The sequence below is a fragment of the Pongo pygmaeus genome, chromosome 14 (assembly GCF_028885625.2).
Source record: "Pongo pygmaeus isolate AG05252 chromosome 14, NHGRI_mPonPyg2-v2.0_pri, whole genome shotgun sequence".
In the NCBI taxonomy this organism is placed as follows: Eukaryota; Metazoa; Chordata; class Mammalia; order Primates; family Hominidae; genus Pongo; species Pongo pygmaeus.
The window spans coordinates 26,121,203-26,144,047 of record NC_072387.2 but is presented as its reverse complement, the minus strand read 5'-3'; the positions used below and the strand labels follow the sequence as shown (position 1 = coordinate 26,144,047).

General features: G+C 45.4%; 1 protein-coding gene across 1 annotated transcript; it reads left to right on the top strand.

The window, feature by feature from the left end:
- Nucleotides 1-22,681, top strand: GJA3 (gap junction protein alpha 3). The gene is made up of 2 exons (XM_054447236.2): nucleotides 1-198; nucleotides 17,658-22,681. Exon 2 carries the CDS (start codon nucleotides 17,675-17,677, stop codon nucleotides 18,980-18,982), a length of 1,308 nt encoding a protein of 435 aa, XP_054303211.1. The 5' UTR covers nucleotides 1-198; nucleotides 17,658-17,674; the 3' UTR covers nucleotides 18,983-22,681.
- The last annotated feature ends 164 nt before the right edge of the window (nucleotides 22,682-22,845 follow it).

The window sequence follows — 22,845 nt, the reverse complement described above, 5'->3', positions numbered from 1 at the left end:
GTCCTAGGCTGCAGCTTGGGGGCGCCGGGCGCAGCGCACACTGGGGCTGCAGGGATGGCGATCAGGGCGGGGAGGTCGGGCCCTGGCGCGGGGCGCACGCGTGAAGCGGCACCGCACGTGTGAAAGGAATTCTTTTCAGAGCGGCCGGGAGCCGTGCTCCGGAGGAACGCACCCGGGTCGCCGCCGCGGCAGAGCGGGGTAAGGCAGGCCGGGCGCCCCGGAGGCCAGGCACAGGGGCCGAGGGCAGCGCGGGGCGGGGACGGGCGGGTCGGCGGCGCAGCGGAGCTCCCGGGCGAGCCCAGCGGGCTGGGACTGCCGAGCTGGGAAGCTGAGCCCCGGCACGTGTGCGGCTCCCAGCCCCCTAGGATTCTTCCAGGATTCTTCAAAAAGTTGTGGGGAGCTCGGGAAATTTGTGAGAATCTTTTGGAATAATTGATCCTCCTCCTTTGCTCCTGGAGGTCTGGAGAGCAGCGCCTGGTTTGGCTTCCCTTGATGGACAGTCCAAGGCCGAGTTTAAGTTGTTTTCCTGGGGTTGTTTTCCCCCTCGGGTGGAGAAAGCCGGGCTGTCCCGGACCGTCAGGCTGTAGGGCTCCTAGCGATGCTGAAATGCTTGAAAACTCTAAGCAGATGTCACCGCGCCAGCTAACGGCGCGCACCCAGCCGTCCACGGGCATTCAGCATCGCCGTGCTCCTAAAAGTCCTGTTGGGATTGTTTAGAAACAAGGTTGGCTCGCCTACATTCTTTTCAGAAACTTTTTAAAACTTTTTATTTTTAAGAAACACTGTAGCTATTAATGCCACGACCAAATTTCTCGACCTGTATGTTTGTTATGATGTGTTCAAGTATAAAGAATTTGCAGAGGAGTGGAAAAGCACCGTCCGAGCCCCTTCCCGTAGGAGACTTGAGAAAACAAACGGCAGTGACGCGGCTGCATTTGCTTTGTTGCCGACTCCACACTAGTGAGCAAAATTCATCCTTCCATGTAGAGTTCTCGGTTCGTGAATATGTGACTGCAACTTCAGAACTCCAATTTTTATTTTATCAAGATGTCTCCAAAACATGCCATTTAAAAATGATTCTATACAAACAGCTGACAAGCGAATTATGGCTCTCATCACCCAGGAATTCAAAACCATGGTGATTTATGATGTGTGCATCACTTCACTGGCGGTCCATCCATGTGCAAGACAAACATTGAAAGATTAAAGAGGAAAAAAGAGGGATTTATTTTCCAAATATCAGTGTGTTCAAAGTAAACATCAGCTAGTTTGGCACAGATTCCACCTGCTCAGCAGTTTGGTTCATATTGAGATAAGCATCTCATAAGGGCAATGCATGTGTTGCTGTAGTGGAAAGTAATTCACGAAACGGTACTACTATAACAAATCAGACAATACTGTTTCTCAACCAGGAACCGTTAACTGGCTGAAAGCTGTCTTAAAAGAATGGCGGGTAACAAAATTTTTTGCCAATAAGGAAAATATTTTTGACCCAGTTTTCTTGAATGTTACTTACATTTTAACTTATTATATTCATTTAGCTAAAACAACGTGTACACACTACATTTGAAACGAAAAATTACGTTTATCGCAGCCTTTTTTTTTTTTTTTTTTTTGAGATGGAGTCTTGCTCTGTCATCCAGGCTGGAGTGCAGTGGTGAGATGTCGGCTCACTGCAACCTCCCGAGTAGCTGGGACTACAGGCGCCTACCACCATGCCTTCTTCCTCCCTCCGCTGGATGGTAGCTATTCCCAGTACTATGTAGTACTTATATTTTGATCTGTTTTTTGCCACTCTGCCTCTCTCATAGATTACAAATGAATCTCCTGAGAGTGAGGACTGGATCTTAATTGTTTTGCTGTCCTCAGAGTGTGGCATAGTGCCACACACAATAGGTAATAATGTTTTATAATAATAATAAATGTTTACTGAATTGAGGAGGGAAAAAATCCAATACATGTGACTACAGCATGTATGTCTCTAAAAAACAGTATGTTTTTGCAATTTCTGTATAATGCTTAAAGGCAATAAAAATAATAAAGTTTCATCTTAATTTTCATTCCTACAGTGGTGGAAAATTCCTCATGATAACTAGGTTAGTACTCTACTTCTTTTTTTCTTTTTCTTTTTTCTTTTCTTTTCTTTTTTTTTTTTTTTTTTTTTTTTTGAGACAGAGTTTCGCTCTTGTCCAGGCTGGAGTGCAACGGCACAGTGGCACAGTCTTGGCTCATTGCAACTTCCGCCTCCCAGTTGAAGCGATTCTCCTGCCTCAGCCTGGCTTGTAGCTGGGATTACAGGCATGCGCCACCACGCCTGGCTAATTTTTGTATTTTTAGTAGAGACACAGTTTCACCATGTTGGACAGGCTGGTCTCAAACTCCTGACCTCAGGTGATCCACCCACCTCGGCCTCCCGAAGTGCTGGAATTACAGGCGTGAGCCACCGTGCCCGGCCTACTGCTTGCTTTTTTAAAACTCCTGTACATCTCCAAAAGTAATGGTTAATGTGAATAGTTTCCACACTCTCATGTGTTTTATTTAATTTGAAGAATTGGTTTGCTTTAAATTTACTGTTAACAAACTAATGATACTAGATATAAAATTAATTAGCTTTTTACATTTAGACCACCTGATTATCTCCATGGATTATTGCTTATTTATTCCTGAAACTCCATTTCCTGTTGATTTTAAAATAAATCTTTTATTCTAGAACATAGAAGCAATTTCTGGTTATATATCAATAGAAGTAGATTTGAGTAAGAAAAGTGAAATCATACTAATACTCTAGAAATTATTTCTGCAAAAAAATAGAAAATATTTTGACAGATGTAATTTTTATCAGTAATATCAGTGGAATAATAAAATACCATAATTATCAGGTTGTGGGATTTTGTTCACTAAACAAGAGTAAAAATATCTGAATTTACTTTAAAAAGATAATTCTGGCTGGGTGTGGTGGTTCATGCCTGTAATCCCAGCACTTTTTGGGAGGCTGAGGCAGGAGGATCTCTTGAGCCCAGGAGTTTGAGACCAGCCCAGGCAATATAGTGAGATACAGTCACTCCAAAATATTTTTTATAAAATTAGCCCAGTGTGGTGGTACAAACCTATAGTCCCAGCTACTCAGGAGGCTGAGGCAGGAGGATCATTTGAGCCCAAGAGATTTAGGCTGCAGTAAGCCATAAGTGTGACAGAAAAAAAAAAAGATAATTCAAATTTGTGATGAAGTAATTGGGCTGTCCTTAGCATATCAGTAATATTTAACCATTTTTATAAAAGATAAAAATGCCCCCCTTGAGACAGTCTGGACTGGAAGAAAAAAGTGAAAGCTTAAAATGTACTCCAGCCCACATTTCTAAACATATGTATTCCAGTATGTTAGAATATAATAAAATGCAAAAGGCATGTAATGCATAGTGTCATAAGCTGAACAGTCTGCCTGCTGCATCACCCATGAAGTGGTGTGGGAGGGGAAGGGAAGTTGGGCCAGGAGTTGGAGGTTGGGCACTTCTGTGCTGGTGTCAGCACTGTGGGCTGTGCAACTTTAGGCAAGTCTCAGGACCCTCTCTGAGCCACCATTTCCCAGTTTGTAAAATAAGGAGCATAAACTAGACCACTTCTAAGGTTCATCCCTTGCCAAAATGCTAAGATTCCACATTTCTTCTGTCGATAATGAGTAAGGTTCCTGAAGGATGTCATTTGGATTTATATGAGGAAATTGCCTTTTAACTGCACTGTGTTTATGAGGTCAGTGTTTGGTCTTCTGTTCAGACGTCATGACTTGTGTTTTAGACATGGCAAAAGCCTGTTCTGATCACTGCTATGCTGAAGCACCCCTGTAATTTTCTCTATTACTTACCCTTGCCCCAAGCCACCCCTCAGAAAGTGGGGTACTGCTAAGTTGAATTTTACCTTAAGGAAGTCACTTTTTTTCATTATTCAATTTTTAAAACTTTGAGGACTAAAACATTGAAGGAAATACATTAACACATCACTAAAATGTCTAAATAAATGTTTGGATAAGCAAATAATTTCAGTGGAATTCTTAAGTGGTTCACAGAAGTTATTGAAACTTACAATGCCCTTTAATAATTGGCAGAAGAAACCAGAGGGCTCCACTGGGAGATGGAGCTGAGAGGTCTCTGGAGGGTTGAAAGGAACCCCAGTGGGGCGTGAACAGTCTTGGCAGGCAGTTGTTTCTAATTACGCTGCAACTCTCTACATTTTCCTGTCAATTGAATTGAAACTAAGCCAGCTGTTAATTTTCTAGCTTAATGTTAGAACTCCTTGTGGAAATGATGCTTTAGTGCTGATTTCTAGAGGGAATATTTATTTTATTCAAGTATTTCAAGAAGAAAGACTGTAGATAAATAGTATATTTTAAATTTTGCCATTCTCGAGTATAAAATATTGAAGACAATTTTTTTTAATGAACACAGCTGTTTTAATTACTTCCAGTTTAAAATTAGCTCTCACTATGGCCAGGCTTGGTGGTTCATGCCTATGATCCCAACACTTTGGGAGGCCAGGGTGCACAGATCACCTGAGGCCAGGAGTTCAAGACCAGCCTGGCCAACATGGTGAAACCAGGAATATTTTTGTATTTTCTACCAAAAATACAAAAATTGGGTAGGTGTGGTGAGACACACGTGTAATCCCAGCTACTTGGGAGGATGAGGCCCGAGAATTGCTTGAACCTAGGAGGCAGAGGTTGCAGTGAGCCAAGATCATGCCACTGCACTCCGTCATAAAATAAAATTAAATTAAATTAAATGCCCTCACTAAGATTTTAAGTTATAAAAGGTAAAAAAATATTAGTTTCTCCCTTTGACTAGAGATGAAAACTGTTCACCATATTTACTTTAGCCAAATAAAGATTTAAGAGCATATGACTTTTCAGGTGTACATAAAAGATTGAAATCCCCACATGAAAGAGAAAATAAGAGAAATAATAATAATACATAGATGGCAGACACTGTTGTACATGCTTTCCATACATTCTTATTTCATAAGTACATTTAAAATATAAAAATGTATAATCCTAGCAATGACTTAGAACTATTAAAGAAGTTGAAAAATTAAATTTATAATATTCCTAAATCAGTTGGCTCTGGATGAGAGTAATGTTTCCTGCAACAGCATTAGATTATTGAAACATTAAGAATAGAACCCATGTATCTCTGCATGTAAATTAGAGATGGAAACCCCTGGAACTATACAATAACCACATAACTTTGAGATAAAGGATACTCTTAAATTGTATATGTGTATTTTATAGTAATGCCAACAAATACTAAAATCTTCATTATCTATTGAAAAGATCTATAGGACTCCTATAGATTTATTCTATATATTATGAACATTGCATACAAAATAGGACAAGGGAGAAAATAAAATAACCTGTCATTTTTAAAAGCATATCAAAGCTGGTTCATTAATAAAAGATAAACTAGCAAGAATAATATTTTTAAATCCCCAAATAAACAATATTTGGAACCAAACAAAGGAATTTGACTACAAACACCATAGAGTTTCAAAATCATAAGAAAATGCCATGAAATTTAAAACATAGTGGAAAATTTTCGAAAAAATATAAGTGACCAAATTTGACTTAGTAAACAGTAAACCTACATATGTTAGCAACAGTTAATGAAATTAAATTTGTAATTAAGTCTTCCCTCCTACCACCCTAAAAAAATAGACATTAGTCCCAAACTCTTCTGTAGGAGACTCTTATATGAGCTTATTCAGATAATTTTAAAATTTTCAGGTTAAAATAACTTTCATACCAAAATCTGATGATAGGACAGAAAAGCTGAAACCAGTCTTAAATATGAACATATAAGAATCCAAAATAAAGTAGTAGCAAATTGAATGTGCTAGGATATTAAAAATAAAATCATTGATAGGTGTGGTGGCTCACACTTGTAATCCCAGCACTTTGGGAGTCTGAGGCAGGAGGATGGCTTGAGGCCAGGAGTTTGAAACCAGCGCTGGCAATATAGTGAGACCCCATCTTCACAAAATAAAAATGAAAATAAAAATTATTCAGCCGTGGTGGTGCATGCCTGTAGTCTCAGCTACTTGGGAAACTGAGGCAGGAGGATTGCTTGAGCCCAGTAGTTCAAAGTTACAGTGAGCTGTAATCATGCCATCCTGAGTGACAGAGCAAGGCCTTGTCCCAAAAAAATAAGATAATTAAATCATAACAAAGAGGACTTACCCTGTTTAGGGATTAACATCTAAAAAATCACAGTAGATGGAGGAAAAAAGTGTTGCATTAAATCCAGTAGTCATTCATAGTTTAAAAAATAAAAACAGAACAAACTTTTTAGCAAAGAAAGACTGGAAGGAAATGTCTTTAGTCTGATAAAAATTAAAACATCGTGCTCAATGAGAAAACTTTAAAAGCATTCATATTAAAGTCAGAAACAAGAAAAGATGTTACCACACTGTATTATGCTAGATGTCCTTCCTGGCCAGCAAAGGGAAAACAAGAAAAAGAAATAACAGGAATTAGAGTTAGGAAAGGAAGAGACAAATTTATCCTTAAGAGTAGATTATTTCTATGTCTACACAGAAAATCCAAAAGAATCTATTAGAACTAGAAAAGCCTCTGTAACAGGTTGCTGGATACAATATCAATATACAAAAAGAATGTTCCTAAGTACTATAACAATCAACCAGAAAATTTTAAAAACTCTTCAGAACAACTGTAAAGAAGTATCGAGGGATAAATCTAACAGATGTGTAAGACCTTCAGGGACAGCATCCTAAGGCTCAGGGCATTAAAGAAGTGTGGCAGCAGTGGAGCCATTGCACTTGCTAGTGGGAAACGAGTGTACAGAAGTAAATCTGATTCATCTCTAAACTTAATGCATTTCCAATCCAAACCCTATCTTGGATTTTTGTGGGTCTTGGAAAACTATACCTAAGTTTCCTGTGTTAGAAGTAAAAAGCCAAAAATTGTCGAAAGACACATTTGGAGAACAAGGTTGGGGGACTTGTCCTACCAGATACCAAGTGCTGTATATCTAGAACTGTTGCCATTGGGTGTCCTGCTGGTGTGGTTAACAGGGGTAGCCTTCTATCATTTTCTTCCGGAGATGAAAACTAATATCATGTTCTCTCAGTGTGAAACTTCGGAGATTCAGGATTTCCCTCTTTCTTGCTGGTCTGTGTGATTTGAACTGTGGCACTAAATTCTAAGTGACACTAAACCAGCTTTTAAAGGCCTGCTTTTCTTTTTTTTAATTTTTTTTTATTATTATACTTTAAGTTCTAGGGTACATGTGCACAATGTGCAGGTTTGTTACATATGTATACGTGTGCCACGTAGGTGTGCTGCACCTGTTAACTTGTCATTTACATTAGGTATATCTCCTAATGCTATCCCTTCCCCCTGCCGCCACCCCACAACAGGCCCCAGTGTGTGATGTTCCCCACCCTGTGTCCAAGTGTTCTCATTGTTCAATTCTCACCTATGAGTGAGAACATGGGGTGTTTGGTTTTCTGTCCTTGCGATAGTTTGCTCAGAATGATGGTTTCCAGCTTCATCCATGTCACTACAAAGTACATGAACTCATCCTTTTTTATGGCTGCATAGTATTCCATGGTGTATATGTGCCACATTTTCTTAATCCAGTCTATCATTGATGGACATTTGGGTTGCTATTGTGAATAGTGCTGCAGTAAACATACGTGTGCTTGTGTCTTTATAGCAGCATGATTTATAATCTAAAGACCTGCTTTTCATCTTGCTCGAACAGTGCTAAATGTTGAAGTCAGCCATATAGAGTACAAGAAAAGGTCTTTTGTTCCTTTTGTTATTTTGACAGGTTTGTTTTGAATTCTATCTTTTTTAAAAAGTGAGATCAGAACTATGAAAAGGGTGGGACGATGTACCAAACACCATAGGCTAGGTCTTGTGGCATCTGGAAATTACAGTCTTTAGGTGCAAAAGCTTGAAATAGGCAAGGAATGAAAGAGGCTAATGGAAGACAGTCTTTCCGGTGGCTGAAAAGATGACTAACTAAATAAGCCCATTTTCATCGTATAATATTTGTGACTAGTTCAGCCCACCATGCCCTCTTAGAAATGTGCTTAAACCAGGGATGCAAAAATGAGCATCTGAACCACCATTGCCCTGTACCAAACCCTTACAGACATTACTAGTTAAACATAGAATTCTTTCTGGGTAAGCCTACTTGTGACCCTCAAAATCCTACTCATCAGTGTTCCAGGCAATCACAAACACTTAATACAAAATTAATTTACCTAGCCTTACTCCATATTATATTACCTCTAATTTGTAAACCAAGTAACAGTGTTGTAAATTGTCAGTATAGACTAGGCGTGGTAGCTCTCATCTGTACCAGCATTTTGGGAGACCAAGGCAGGCAGATCACCTGAGGTCAGGCGTTCCACACCAGCCTGGTCAACAGCCAAAACCCTGTCTCTACTAAAAATACAAAAATTAGCCAGGTGTGGTGGTGGGTGCCTGTAGTCCCAGCTACTCATGAGGCTGAGGCACAAGAATCGCCTGAACCCATAAGACAGAGGTTGCAGTGAGCCGAGATTGTACACTGCACTCCAGCCTGGGCAACAGAGTGAGACCCTGTCTCAAAATTTAAAAAAAAATTTTTAATTGTCAATATGATATTATGAGAGGGAATCAAGTATGGTACAAATTATACCTTTTGGCTGTGACTGCACTCCAGCATCTTAACTAAAACTTGTGCTTGGTGGTGATCAGCTCCTCTGCAGGTGCTCCGCCATCTGTGCTCACCCTCTGTATGCTGTTAGACCCCTGGGCTTTATCGTCACCCCCGTTTCCTCCTCCCCTGCCCTTCAGTGATCTAAATCCCGGGCCACTTGGTGACAACTCCCAGATGTGCATCTCCAGCCTCCACACTCGTACATCTCAGGCATTTTAAACTTAACATGTCCCAGACAATTCATGATCGCCATGTTCTTCCCCAAACCTAGACCAACTCTGGTCTCCCCATCTTGGTAAAAGGCAGGTCCATTCCTCCCGTTCCGAGCACCAGTGCTGGTGCCCTCCCCACGCCAGCCCAGGGGCATGGCGGGCCTTTTCTCACACCTCGACTGCTCACATCATTTCTCTGGATTGTGGTCCAGCCTCCTTCCTGGATGCTGTGCCTTTGCCCCTGCCCCCATAGACTGTCCTAGGGTGGCCCTGTGAGCATGGCTACTCTTCTGTTCCATCCCTCCAGTACTTTCCCAGCGCACTGAAGTGAGAGCCCAGGTTCTCTTCCCATGTGCTGTGGCCTGTCTGCCTCCCCCGCCTCAGCTTGCCCAGCTCAAGTAATCCCATCCTCGCCGTCCCTTGAGCCCACGAGGGATGCCCCTAACGGAGAGCCCCTTCTGGCCTGGATCATTCTGCCCTCATACCTGAGGCTCCCATGTCCTGGAGCCCCAGTCTTCTCTGGCCTGTGCACCCACACTGATGCTCCTCTGCGGCTTTCCACTTCTCCAGGGCATCAGGGGTTCTGACACATGGAACTTCTCTCATGTTGCGTGACTTCCCACCAGCATGGGGGCTGCACTGGGACAGGAGCCCCTGTGTTTTGTTCCATGCCGTCCTGGGGCTGGAGGCATCCCTTTGGGGAGCAGGCCTTAGCAGCCCTTGTTGACCGCCTGCATCTCCTGTACCTGCAGAGGAATGGGTTGTGGGTTGGGGGGCAGGAGCTGATCTCTTCCACATCCTCTCCAGTCCTTGCTGTCAAGCTTCCTTATCTCCTGGAGGGCTGAGTCCTGCTCTTGCCTGAGGTGGTGACCTCCTCGTTGACCCCACTGACAAGAGTCTTGTCAGCACTCTGGAGACCTTCTGCCCACGCTTGCCCTCACTGACTGCCTCCTGGCCAGAAGGAGCCACCTGGCTCCCGCCCCACCCTCCCTCCAACACCCTCCTCCCTCTCTGATGTCCACCACCCACACCACCCCATCTGGGGTACCTCTGCTGGGCCCCGGGCCCCACTTTTGCCCATGTTCTCTCCTTGTCTGACGTTCTTGATGTACTGAGAACAGATAGAAGCCGATGGTACCCCCCATCTGCATTGCACTGACCCCTCCCCCAGGACAGGACACTTGAGGACCACAGTGGTCTCCTGCCTTCCTGTGAGGTGGACAGGCCTTTCCCCACTCCATCCTTTGGGCCCTCTGAAGGGTACTGACGCAGAGTCACCCCTGCCTCAGAGGCCCCAGCTGAGCACCGCAGGCCCTGGCTCTCCAGCCTCACCCATCGGAGGCAAGTGGCTGTCACAGCTGTGCCAGGCTCTGGGGGGCCTCAGGGGGCCTTCGCCCTCCAGCCCCGCCTGGGATCGCATCGAGGGTCCCACATTGTCTTGAGAGGTGGGAGGTCACTGCCTGTATTCCTGAGGTCAGAATTTTCTAAATGAACTTTCTCAGAAGACTAAGGGAAAACAGAACAGAGTTAAAAGGATAAACCAACTTCAAAGCACACCTTCGAAAAACCTAACACAATCTAAGCCTGTGGCCTTCTCTGGGGATGCTCATCAGGCACAGACCGAGGGCGCCTTCCCCCACACTGTCCAGGACGCCGTGGTCCTCCCGGCCCAGTCTTAGTCCCCACACTGCCAGACCACCTTCACACACACACACACACACACACACACACACACACACACACACCAGGAGCAGTGGTCTCCTGCCTCCCTCTTCATCTGTGTTCTTTGCTCCGTGGTCCTGCCTGAGAGGGGAAGCTGCAGTGCAGACCCTCTTCCTGACCCCTGCAGCCTCATGCTGCCAGCTGTTTCCTAATTGTCTTCGTTCCTGTCTCCACCACTGCTTTCACAGCCACCCACTCTCCTTTCTTCCAGCTCAGGTCACCACTTGCCCCAACTTCTTCCTCTTTAAATTGTGCCATCATTTTCCCGGTCACCAGGCTTAGCCTCTGGTTCATAGCTTTTTTATTCCCTGACTCTAGTCAGACGCTGCGTTCTGCTTTATTTTTGTCTTCAGAATGTGTCTCCTTGCTGTCCCTTCTTTTTTCCATTCGCCTGCCTGTCACCCAGCCCAGGCCGTGGACACTCACTCCGAGATTACCACGCTCTTCCTGAGGCCCTGCCTCATTCGTGAAGAGCACTTCCAGCCTGTCGCTCCCTCTCAGCATTGTTGAGGGGCTCTCACTCTTTCATTCATCTGTCCCGCAAGTGTTTATTGAACGTCTGCTATGTGCAGAGTATGGCCACAGCCTGGCTCTGCTGTGCAGAAGCCGCCTTTTAAAATCACTGCTTCCAACCCACAACCCCTGTTCCCACCTTCATGGAAACATTGCTGTCTTCTGGAAATGCATTCCCTTCTCCCACCTCTTATCCAAAACTGCAACTCCTAATCCCAGCTAAAATCCCACTTTTCCCGGACTGCCCATTTTAGTATGATATGAATATCCCTTTTCTCTGAAATCCCGTTGCATGTATATATTATGTAGCCCCCTGATTTGCTGAATTTTTCCATCTCCACAAATAGATTTTTAAGATACAGACTATTCCTTAAACTATTTCTTTCTCTTTTTTTTAAGAGACAGGGTCTTTTGCTCTGTCACCCAGACTGGAACGCAGTGGCACAATCATGGCTCACTACAGCCTCAACTTCGCTGGCTCAATTGATCCTCCCACCACAGTCCCCCACGTAGCTGGGACTGTAGGCATGCACCACCACACTCAGCTAATTTTTTGTACAGAGGAAGTCTCACTGTGTTGCCCAGGCTGCCCCTGAACTCCTGGGCTCAAGAGATCCTCCTGCTTGGCCTCCCAAAGTGCAGAGATTACAGGTGTGAGCTACTGCACCGAGATCATTCCTTAAACTTCTTGTGTGGCCAAAAAAACCTGTGGCCCAGAATTGAGAGCAAGACTGTCACTGAGGAAATAGCCATTGATTTACCTGAGGGAAAATGCAATGGATCTTGAAGGCCAAGGGGAAAACAATTTACCATTGAAAGGAAAATGTAACTTTTCAAAGACTATGAAAGCAGCGTCATAAATTTTGAAACATAAGACCTGTTTGTTATTCAGACGGTTAAGAATCAAAGTTTTCATTGAGACAGAACCGAAAAGATTAAGGGCCATCTCATGGAAGATCATAAACACTCTGCCACACAGTGCTGTGTAACCCCCACAGTTTTTAGGTCAGTTCTCTAAAAAGGGCTCAACAACGTGGGCTGTGGTATTCTGTCATTAGGTTGCATGGTGCTCTGCCCAGGGTGCTCAGGACACATGGTTCAGCAGCGCCTTGCCTGACCTCAGCCTCCATCAATCCTGGCACACCTTCTCTCATCCTCTGTCTGTACTTAGCATAGAAGAGTATTTCTGTGACACATGTGCAAGTCTCTGCCGATTTCACTATCTAGTGATATTAGGAATATGATTACAAAGTGATATCAGGCTGGGCGCGGTGGCTCACACCTGTAATCCCAGCACTGTGGAAGGCCAAGGTGGGCGGATCACTTGAGGCCAGGAGTTCCAGACCAGCCTGGGCAACATCGCAAAACCTCATCTCTACAAAAAAATTAAAATCAGCCCCGCATGGTGGTGCACGCCTGTAGTCCCAGCTACTTGGTAGGCTGAGGTGGGAGAATCACCTGAGCTCTGGGAATTTGAGGCTGCAGTGAGCTATGATCTGTGCCACTGCACCTTAGCCTGGGTGACAGAATGAGACTCTGTCTCAAAAAAAAACAAAAAACAAAAAACATAGTATTGGTAAAATGCCTCCAGAGCCTCTGCATGTCATCCAGAGCCAACTAAAGTCTGACAGCGAAGGGAGGTGCATACCGCATCTGCTGGGGAGGCTTCCACACAGGTCTGATCAGGATCCAGTTGTCAGTCTCCCAGATAGATTGTCTGTCTTCTGGTTAAATTTTCATTTATTCATGCCTGTGTTTTACAAAACAAAATCCAAACTGTGAAGTGTAATCGTGAGGCTCAGATGAGTGACGGGGACACAGACACCCTTGCCCTTGCACACTTAGAGTCTGTTGGGGAAACTGCTTTCTCCAAACACTGCGCCTGATATGGGAGATTGCCAGGCAGGAAGATGGAATCCACTCTAAACTCTTGGTGATCCCACAGTCATTATCCTCTGACATTGGGCTAGGCGTGCAAAGTGTATTGTATCTGTTTGTGTGCTTACTACAGACACGATTAAAGCAATGAACGGAGTAGAAACCACAATGAAACAATGAAAAAGGAGTCAGCTGATTTTTTCAAAAGCTACAACTGCGAAAAATGGTCATTTATCTTTTATGATGAGCAATGTGATATGTTGTCATAGAAAATGCAGAGAACTGTGAAAAGAAAAATCAACCCATTCTCAGAAGCACCACTGTTAACATTTCAGTATCATTCTTCCTTTTTCTGTGTCCATGTAAGAGAGTGTATAAAATAGCTGATATCAGACTGTTGTGTTGTCCTAAGTTCTTGTCATTTATCATAGCATCAGTAATTTTTCTTGTCATTAATGTTCTGAGAAATTACATCTAATGGCTACTTTATATTTTAGTAGTTATAAATGAACCGTAGCTTTTCATTTTTACCAGGCTTTATTTCACAAAGCATTTAAGATAGTTTATCAGTTAGGGATTCTTTTTTACTTGCAAGCAACAGAAAACCTAATTTGAACAAATAAGATTCTCCCCTCCCATAAGAAATCTGGAGGTAGCTGATGGGGCTGATTCGGCAGTTCCACAGTTCACAGCAGGTGCCCTACGGCTCTCTTAACCAATCCCCCGTGCTTATTGATTCATGCTTGCCAGGTGGCTGCCCAGCTCCAGCATCACATCTGTACTGTACGTGGAAAAGAAAGGGAAAGGACAGCACAAGTACCACCTGCCCTTTTCTTAGAAAACCAAAGCTTTCCCAGACATTCCCCAGCAGACATCTTACAACTCACTGGACAGAACTGCCTTTTCTATTCACCTCCAGCCACAAGGGAGGATGAAGAAGCAAACATTTCCCTTCCCAGTCACATTAGAGTCAGGCAAGGGAGAGAAGGATGCGAGTAGGAGCTGGGTTGGCCAGAGCACGGTGTCAGCCACGGCCAGCCAGCACTGCTCAGGGAACTGTTCATCCTCTACCAGACATTTCTGTTTCCAGTCATTCCTTATGGGTAACATCACAATACGCCATGCACACACATTTATCCAAGTCTCTGATTATTTCCTTAGTAGGATGTCCTGGAAGTAGAATTAGAGATCAAAGGTATTGTTAGGTTCATGTCTCTTATTCTTTTCCAGAAAGATCCACACAGATCCCTGGTGTGCTACCACACACAGTGCCTGAATGCTGGATGCTCCTGTTCGGGACACACTGTGTCATCCTGTCTCTGGGACACAGCCTTGGCCCCTGATGGGGCACAAGCAAGGGTCTGGCTGGTGGCTGGTCATCATTCTTGTAGGTTGCACTCAGAGGTCGCAAGGCTCTTCCAAGGGCATATATTCCAGTGTTTTGCAGCCCCTGGGCCTAAAGGATCTGGAGCAGGCTGAGCCTCTGTGGTCAGCTTCCCCATCCTATCGTCTGGTTTACCAATTGAATAAGTAGTTATTTGGCCTCGTGTTTCTCAACAGGTGCACGATAGGCATTTGGGGTGGGACAGTTCTTTCCCATGAGGTCGCCCCAAACACGGCAGAACATTTTGCCTCCACCGGCCCCACAGGGAAATGCCAGCAGCATTGTCCAGTCTGTGACAGGCAGCAGACCCCTCCCTCATGGTGCTCTGTGCCATCAGCCCTGTGTGGGGAGCCAGCCAGGCACCTGTCCCACCACCTCGTGTAGACTGCTTTTTAGCAAGAACTGCTGGAGCAACTATGAGGCTGCTGGAAGGGGTATGAGCTACCCACAGCGGCCTCTCCTCGGAAGCCTCTGGAAAGCACATTACCCCGCTACTCTGCCTGTAGACAGGGAACAGGAAAGGATGCCCATGCCAGCCCCGCCCTCAGAGCCAGGCCTAGGGGAAGGGCACAGGGGGCAGGTGTTCTCTAGAGCCCAGAGGCTGCTCTTGCCCGGGAAAGCTTGGCAGGTGGGGCTGTGGGAGGATGGAGGGAGCCTGCTGGAGCAGGGTGGGGAGGGGATGTTGGGAAGAGGTGACAGCCATTAAACCAGGGCATGGCAAGGGGGAGAGAGAACCCAGGGCACCGGTGTAGGCCTGAGGTGGCCACCCCTGAGGGGACTGTGTAGGCAAGGGGCAGGTCAGCAGGCAGTGGCTGGACGGGGCGGGGCTTTAGGTTGGAGAAACAGCATGTACAAAGGCCTAAAGGTGGAGTTTCAGGCTTCAGCGTGTCTGGGCCCAGGTGCTGATGGGTCTTGCGTGCTATCATGGTTTTGTCCTGTGCAGTGTCTGCCCAGACGCCTGGGCAGGTAGGGGCATAGATGCCAATGGGGGCCTGGTCCCAGCCCAGAGGGACACTTGGAGGAGAAGCAGGAAGTGACCTCAGATGGTTCCCAGACATCCTTCCTGGGGGTGACTGGGTGGTTTCAAGTGCAGTAATTAAGTTTCTAAAGTAAAACATCCTACCTCCTTAGAACACAAGAAAAGATGCCAGCCACAGTGGAGAGGAGAGGCTGGGAGGATGAGTGAGTAATCAGCTTTCTCTAAGAGCTTCAGGGGCCCAAGCAAAACGTTGGGAGTTTGTTCGAAGGGAGAGTTAACATTTGTCTGTTTCTTTAGATTGGTAATGAGTAGAGTTTTCTTTTGTTGATTTGCCTTTGAACCAATTCATAAAAATTAATATTGAAAAAAAATTTTTTTTGAGATGGACTGTTGCTCTGTCATCCAGGCTGGAGTACAGTGGCATGATCTCAGCCCACTGCAGCCTCCGCCTTCCAGGTTCAAGCAATTCTCCTGCCCTCAGCCTCCCAAGTAGCTGGGACTACAGGCACACTCCACCATGCCTGGCTAATTTATGTATTATTAGTAGAGATTAGGTTTCACCATGTGGGCCAGGCTATTCTCGATCTCCTGACCTCAAGTGATCCTTCCGCCTTAGCCTCCCAAAGTGCTGGGATTACAGGCGTGAGCCACCGCGCCCAGCCTGAAATATTTTAAAATTGAAAATGAGAAGTGTTTTCTTTGGTTCCACTGGAGACTGTGTCCTCACAGCTGAGACAGCTTTCCTCACTGCAAAGCATGGAGCTATCTTTCCGTTTCTGTTCCCAGCATCCGGCCTGTTGGGGCAGCAGCGACATGGGATGCCATCTCATCTTCATCCCATGTCTGTGGGCACTGCTGCTTTCCTAGCAGGCTGGCCGTCTCACCTCCCTCCATCCCTGTGTATGACCGTGGTCCATGTTGTACACAGGCTGAGAGAGGAAGCCGCCTGCCTGGGGATGTTTATCTAACACTTGTTGAGTTGGGCCTGGGGGTGGGCCTGCAGCTGGTACCACCCCCTCCTTGGGCTGCCTTCTTTGGAGTCACACTTCTGGGGCAGGTGGGGCTGGTGATCCCTGCCCAACACCCATGGGCACTCTGACCCAGAGGATCCATGCCATCTCCCACACTGGTTGGGCTCCACTCATTTGCACCCTGACTGACTCTGGGCGTGCTGTTTCTACCCCCAGACATCTGGGTACCCACGATTACTGTTGGGTGATGGCCACTGAAGGCCCAGCTCTGCTGAGCTGGCCCCTGGTCCTGACAGGATCCTCAAGCTCAGTTCACCCCAAGTGCTTCCTCTGCCCCCATCCAGCACCCCTCCAGCTCTGCCTAGAATCCAGTGTGGGCACTCGGTCAGGTGAGATGATTTCAGGTGGTCATTAGTGGATGCTGAATCATGTGTGAGAAGATCATTCCCTTATCAGTTCTGTTTCTACCGTAATAGTGGCCTTGGAGAGGGCGTTGGTTTGATACTAGTCTGTTTAACACCGCTCCAATACTCCTCATCTTCCTGTTTGCAACAAAGAGAGCTTACACCCAGAGCTTTTGGCAAGCAATATCCCATAGAATGTATCAACTTCATTGTCATCAAGGAATTTATTCTTTTTTAAAAAGGGGAGTAAGCCTTTATTTCCTTACTTCCAAAATAAAGCTGGCTGAGTTGGAATATATTTACTCTTAAAGATACCATCCGTTGAAGGTATTAGTGTCAATTTTCCATTGACAGTAGTAATGTAAACTTTCCTAGTTTAGATAAAATTTAAGCATAAAGAGTTGATGTGAAGACAGAAAAAGCAAATAGTAGAAGAGGTATCAGATTAACATGGCAGAAGTTCTGAAGGTGGCATGGGCATGGGGATGGCAGCAATTTGGGAAGAGGTTGCTCTAATCCCACCTGAACAGAAAGATCATGATTCAGAATTGGCCGAAGCGGCCGCAAAGCCCCAGAGCTCCTGTAGGGTCAGCCTCAGGGAGAGGACTTGGGCAGTCTGGAGGCCAGCGGAGGGCATTTTCTCTTCTGGCTCTGGCTTCCTCCTCTCTGAAATGAAGAGTTTAACCTGTGGTTCCTCATGGACGCTTGCACTTGTGTAGTGCTCGTCCAGGTCCCGGGGAGCTGCGATGTCTGCCCTGTGGAGAAGCTGCCCATCAGTCCCATCCCAGTACCATCCAGGCTGCTGCCGCCGCCCATGGGTGCGGACCCGGCACTCAGCCGTTGCAGCCCGGTGTTCATGAGCATTTTCCTCTTACAGGTTAGGAATCTGAAGCAATGGGCGACTGGAGCTTTCTGGGACGACTCTTAGAAAATGCACAGGAGCACTCCACGGTCATCGGCAAGGTTTGGCTGACCGTGCTGTTCATCTTCCGCATCTTGGTGCTGGGGGCCGCGGCGGAGGAGGTGTGGGGCGATGAGCAGTCAGACTTCACCTGCAACACCCAGCAGCCGGGCTGCGAGAACGTCTGCTACGACAGGGCCTTCCCCATCTCCCACATCCGCTTCTGGGCGCTGCAGATCATCTTCGTGTCCACGCCCACCCTCATCTACCTGGGCCACGTGCTGCACATCGTGCGCATGGAAGAGAAGAAGAAAGAGAGGGAGGAGGAGGAGCAGCTGAAGAGAGACAGCCCCAGCCCCAAGGAGCCGCCGCAGGACAATCCCTCGTCGCGGGACGACCGCGGCAGGGTGCGCATGGCCGGGGCGCTGCTGCGGACCTACGTCTTCAACATCATCTTCAAGACGCTGTTCGAGGTGGGCTTCATCGCCGGCCAGTACTTTCTGTACGGCTTCGAGCTGAAGCCGCTCTACCGCTGCGACCGCTGGCCCTGCCCCAACACGGTGGACTGCTTCATCTCCAGGCCCACGGAGAAGACCATCTTCATCATCTTCATGCTGGCGGTGGCCTGCGCGTCCCTGCTGCTCAACATGCTGGAGATCTACCACCTGGGCTGGAAGAAGCTCAAGCAGGGCGTGACTAGCCGCCTCGGCCCGGAAGCCTCCGAGGCCCCGCTGGGGACGGCCGATCCCCCGCCCCTGCCCCCCAGCTCCCGGCCGCCCGCCGTTGCCATCGGGTTCCCGCCCTACTATGCGCACACCGCTGCGCCCCTGGGACAGGCCCGCGCCGTGGGCTACCTGGGGGCCCCGCCACCAGCCGCGGACTTCAAAATGCTAGCCCTGACCGAGGCGCGTGGAAAGGGCCAGTCCGCCAAGCTCTACAACGGCCACCACCACCTGCTGATGACTGAGCAGAACTGGGCCAACCAGGCGGCCGAGCAGCAGCCCCCGGCGCTCAAGGCCTACCCGGCAGCGTCCACGCCCGCAGCCCCCAGCCCCGTCGGCAGCAGCTCCCCGCCACTCGCGCACGAGGCTGAGGCGGGCGCGGCGCCCCTGCTGCTGGATGGGAGCGGCAGCAGTCTGGAGGGGAGCGCCCTGGCAGGGACCCCCGAGGAGGAGGAGCAGGCCGTGACCACCGCGGCCCAGATGCATCAGCCGCCCTCGCTCCTCGGAGACCCAGGTCGGGCCAGCAAGGCCAGCAGGGCCAGCAGCGGGCGGGCCAGACCGGAGGACTTGGCCATCTAGTGCCCGGGTGCCTGCCTCCAGACAGCTGTGTAGTGATCTTTTTCTTAGAAACCAAAACCAAAGTGCACTTCCCACCAGCAGATAGAACCTGAAAGTGAGCGACTGGAGTCCCAGGAGGTGGACGATGGAGGAGAGACCAGGTTTCCGTATTCAATGCTTGCTGTTCTTAGCACTGTGAGTTACAGTGGGAATAACTCCCACTTTCTGAGTTTGGGGGTGGCAGGGACAAGGGTTGTGGGCCTTTAAGATCTTCACAGCAGCCCAGAAATCTGGTCGCTGAGGGCTGTCTCTGGGGGTAACTGTTCTGTAGTGGTAAAGCAACAGGTATCCCGCAGTCCCTTTAGCTCCGGGGCAATTGGGTTTGCTATTCCTAAGCTCTCCAGAGCCTCTGGGCAGCCCAGAGGGTCATAGAGGCACTTAGCTCTATCTCTGTTTGATACTTTTAACTTAGAGTTGAATTTCATTTGGGATATTTGCCAAACTGCACTAAAAAAAGATTTACAGCAAGTCTATGTAGTGTCATTTGAGTTTCCGAAATTGCATGTGAAGCCCAGGATATCAAGCTTCAGGCTTTGTGACAAGTGACAAAGAGCAGTTACCCTCCAGAGGCAGGCTCAGTGGGCAAGGGCCCCAGAGGTTGCTGGCAGAAGGCAGGTGGAGACGCCGCCACACCTGAGGCCATTTTTAAACAGTTGAGGAAATTGACATAAAAGTGTGTTGGGTATGCCATAGGTATTTATTTTCTAAATGATTATTTTGTGCTTTGAATGGTACAGCTATCCCTATTTTCTCCCACTTTCTTTCAGGAAAAATGAAAGAAAAATAGTGTTTTTCTTTCTTTAAATACTGTTAGAATGATTACTGACCAAAACAGTGCTAATTTGTCCCAATGCATGCTAGTAAAGATTTTGAACTTTCTTTTAAAAGAAATTCTTTAATTTCATGAGTCACCTAATTATAATGAGAATGTATTATATAAAACAAAAGCAGGGGAAAGTTTTAAGTGCATTCAAATAGAAGTTCTGAAGATTTTGAATGGGAAGTGAAAAGTGAACTACTGTTGCCAGGAAAATTATTTATACAGATGAATCTATGACAATCTACACTTTAAAAAAGTACAAAATAAAACACTTCAAGCTTCCTAATCATTCTTTGTGGGCAGCCTGTTTGCTTTCTCCAGTGTAAATAATATAAGTGTCTGGGGATCCCTGCCTGGGGGAGGGCGCGTGCTCATGCAGGCTGTATGTCCCATTCTGCCTCCACACCAGAGCTGTCCTGACAGGGAAGGCTATTTAGGTGTGTGGGCATGGCTGGAAGATGGCAGAATTTTCTGTCCTGCACACACAGCTGTAGTATCTTGGTCACCATTTGTTTATAAAATGAACGATGGTCATGTTGAGCCTGTTTCTACTCACACTTTTCACCTCCAACTTCTACTGATTATCATTAGCCCTTGTTCAGCAAGACCAATGTAATACATTTCTTTTTATAAATTAACTTCTCGATGATGCATTTGGGACCACACTCCAAACATACTTTCTGTTTTCTGTCATAAAGGGTGCTCCACTAACAATCTGATGAAAGGAATGCAATTTCCAAGTCTCAGATTCTTGCATGCAACTAGTTTTTCATGTCAGTCAAACACAAAGAATTTGTTAGTACATTCTGCTTGCTGTAGGATGCACTGGACAGGCTCCTAGGCTTGAAAAATGCTAACTTTTCCATATGTCTCCTCAGAGACTTTCTCAACCAGATTGAGAGAGAGAGAAATTAGCCCTTTGGAAAATTGTGAGTAACTGTCTCACTTCTCTCCAGGCTGGTGCATAACTACAGCCATTCTAGATGCATAACTTCTCTCCGAAGTTAACTCATTACAGGCAGTGTATGCCATAGGCCTAGGGCAGCAGGACTTAGTTCTCGTGAGTGATAAGGGCTGCTAGAAGATCCTAGTGTGAGAAGCATTCTGATAAAAAGCTTTGGCCATTTTAGAAAATACAATAGCAATCATCCAAGAGCACAAGTACAGCTCAAGTACAAGTGGATGTGAATACTTGGTTCTTTAAGTTCTACCATAATAAATGTTCATAACAGTAATAAGCTTCTTGTTTACCCACAATTTGATTTTGAGTGGGGTTGGAGATGAGCATGAGAACTCAAATTGTATTTAGTTTTTACATTTTAAAGTTGAATTTAGTCACAATATGTTTATGGAAATGCCAGTATTGTACCATTGACCATAGTCTAGTGGGTCCATTCAGAGTGGATAGGAGTGTAGAATTAGATTCACCTACTTGAAAATCACTAATCTATAAAGAAGTGAGGTTTTGCAATAGAACAGTGCCTGTGGTGTTTTTTCAGGTTAGCATACTGATTTCAGTTCATGTAAGAAATGAAAGCATGTCTTACATCCTTTTGCTCTTTGAGGTATCCATGATTCTAAAGGCTGGGCCCTTCTCTCTCGGGCAGTGTGGAATTGTTCTCTACTCAACTAGTCCTTTAAGACATTGAAACGTGCAATAAAAATAGAAATTGCCTCTCCCTGTGGGCAAGATTCTAGACCTTTTTTTTTGTAGCCTGGGAATTTCACTGAAACTGTTTTACTCTTGATTTATTAGAAAGTTTTAAAAAATCTCTAAGCCTATTTTAAAACTCAAATGCTATACCTATAGCATTTGAGTATTATATTTATATACATGGTTTTAAGCTGCTGTATACAATTACTTCTTATATCCCTGTTTTTATAAAATGTTAAACATCACTATAGTTACAGTACCAAAAATCATTTTTTAAATTCTAAAACTATTTCTTATATTATCACTCATTTTCTCCTTTTTAAACTTTTAATGGTTATTCTTGTATTTTTTAAATAAAATTGACACCAATAAATCCTTAAATTTACAAAAGAAAAATAGCAAGCCAGCATCTCTCTCATTTATCCTAGATTTCTTCGGCTCTGGACAAGTAAGTGGATAGATTGTAGAATTCCTACACAAGAATACCTAGAATAATAACTATGAATGTAATTTAAACATCACTTTACCAAAAATTAACCCAATAGGGTTTAGGTCTCCTTTCACTTTTGGCTTTTTAAAAAGTATTATTAGCACTTTCTTTAATTATTTTGTATTACTGAATAAACTCCTTTTTTCTGAATTTTTTGAACTTCTGATATTTGTAACACTAATTCGTGAATCTCCACCAAAATAAATACTTATAGAGAATATTGCATGATTTAAGAGAGTAAATGTGTTTTCCAAAGATGAATAGAGTCCAGCAACCATCACCACCCGCCACCCCTACAAATTAAGGATATCCTAAATAACCTTTAATATAACATATGGACATTGTACATTTAAGGTCAGGGAAGGCACTTTTCTTCCTAATTTTATATTACAGTGCAAATCTTGGGTTGACTCACTCTAAGGTTTCTGACTGCCCAAAAGATTTTTTCCCCTTTACATTACAGAATACCATAACAAGGCAAACAAGTTAGGGATTTGAATAACACTCAAAGCAACAAACTGTTTCCAGAAAGTACCATATTTGAAGCTGTTTGGTGTGTAAATGTTCATTTAGCGCATATATTTACAAAACTCTTACTAAAACTTAATTTTTGTGCCATAACAGTGTCTTTCCTGGATTACATTGTAACTGGAAGTAAACATTTTCTAAAATAATAAAAGTGGCCTTAAGTTTAAACCACTAGTTCTGCAGTTGGTTGTTTTCATTGGCAGACTCCCTAAGCAGGTATTCAAAATCACACTTTTTGTTATCTTAGATATGATAAGGAGGAAGACCTTTTTTCCTAACAGAAGCAATTTGAGAAGTCACTGCAGGGGCCGTCCCCTCTCTCACAGGCTTTC

What these genes read in the sequence shown, in the direction of transcription:
- GJA3 (XM_054447236.2), top strand. Translation starts at nt 17,675, where the DNA reads ATGGGCGACTGGAGCTTTCTGGGACGACTCTTAGAAAATGCACAGGAG.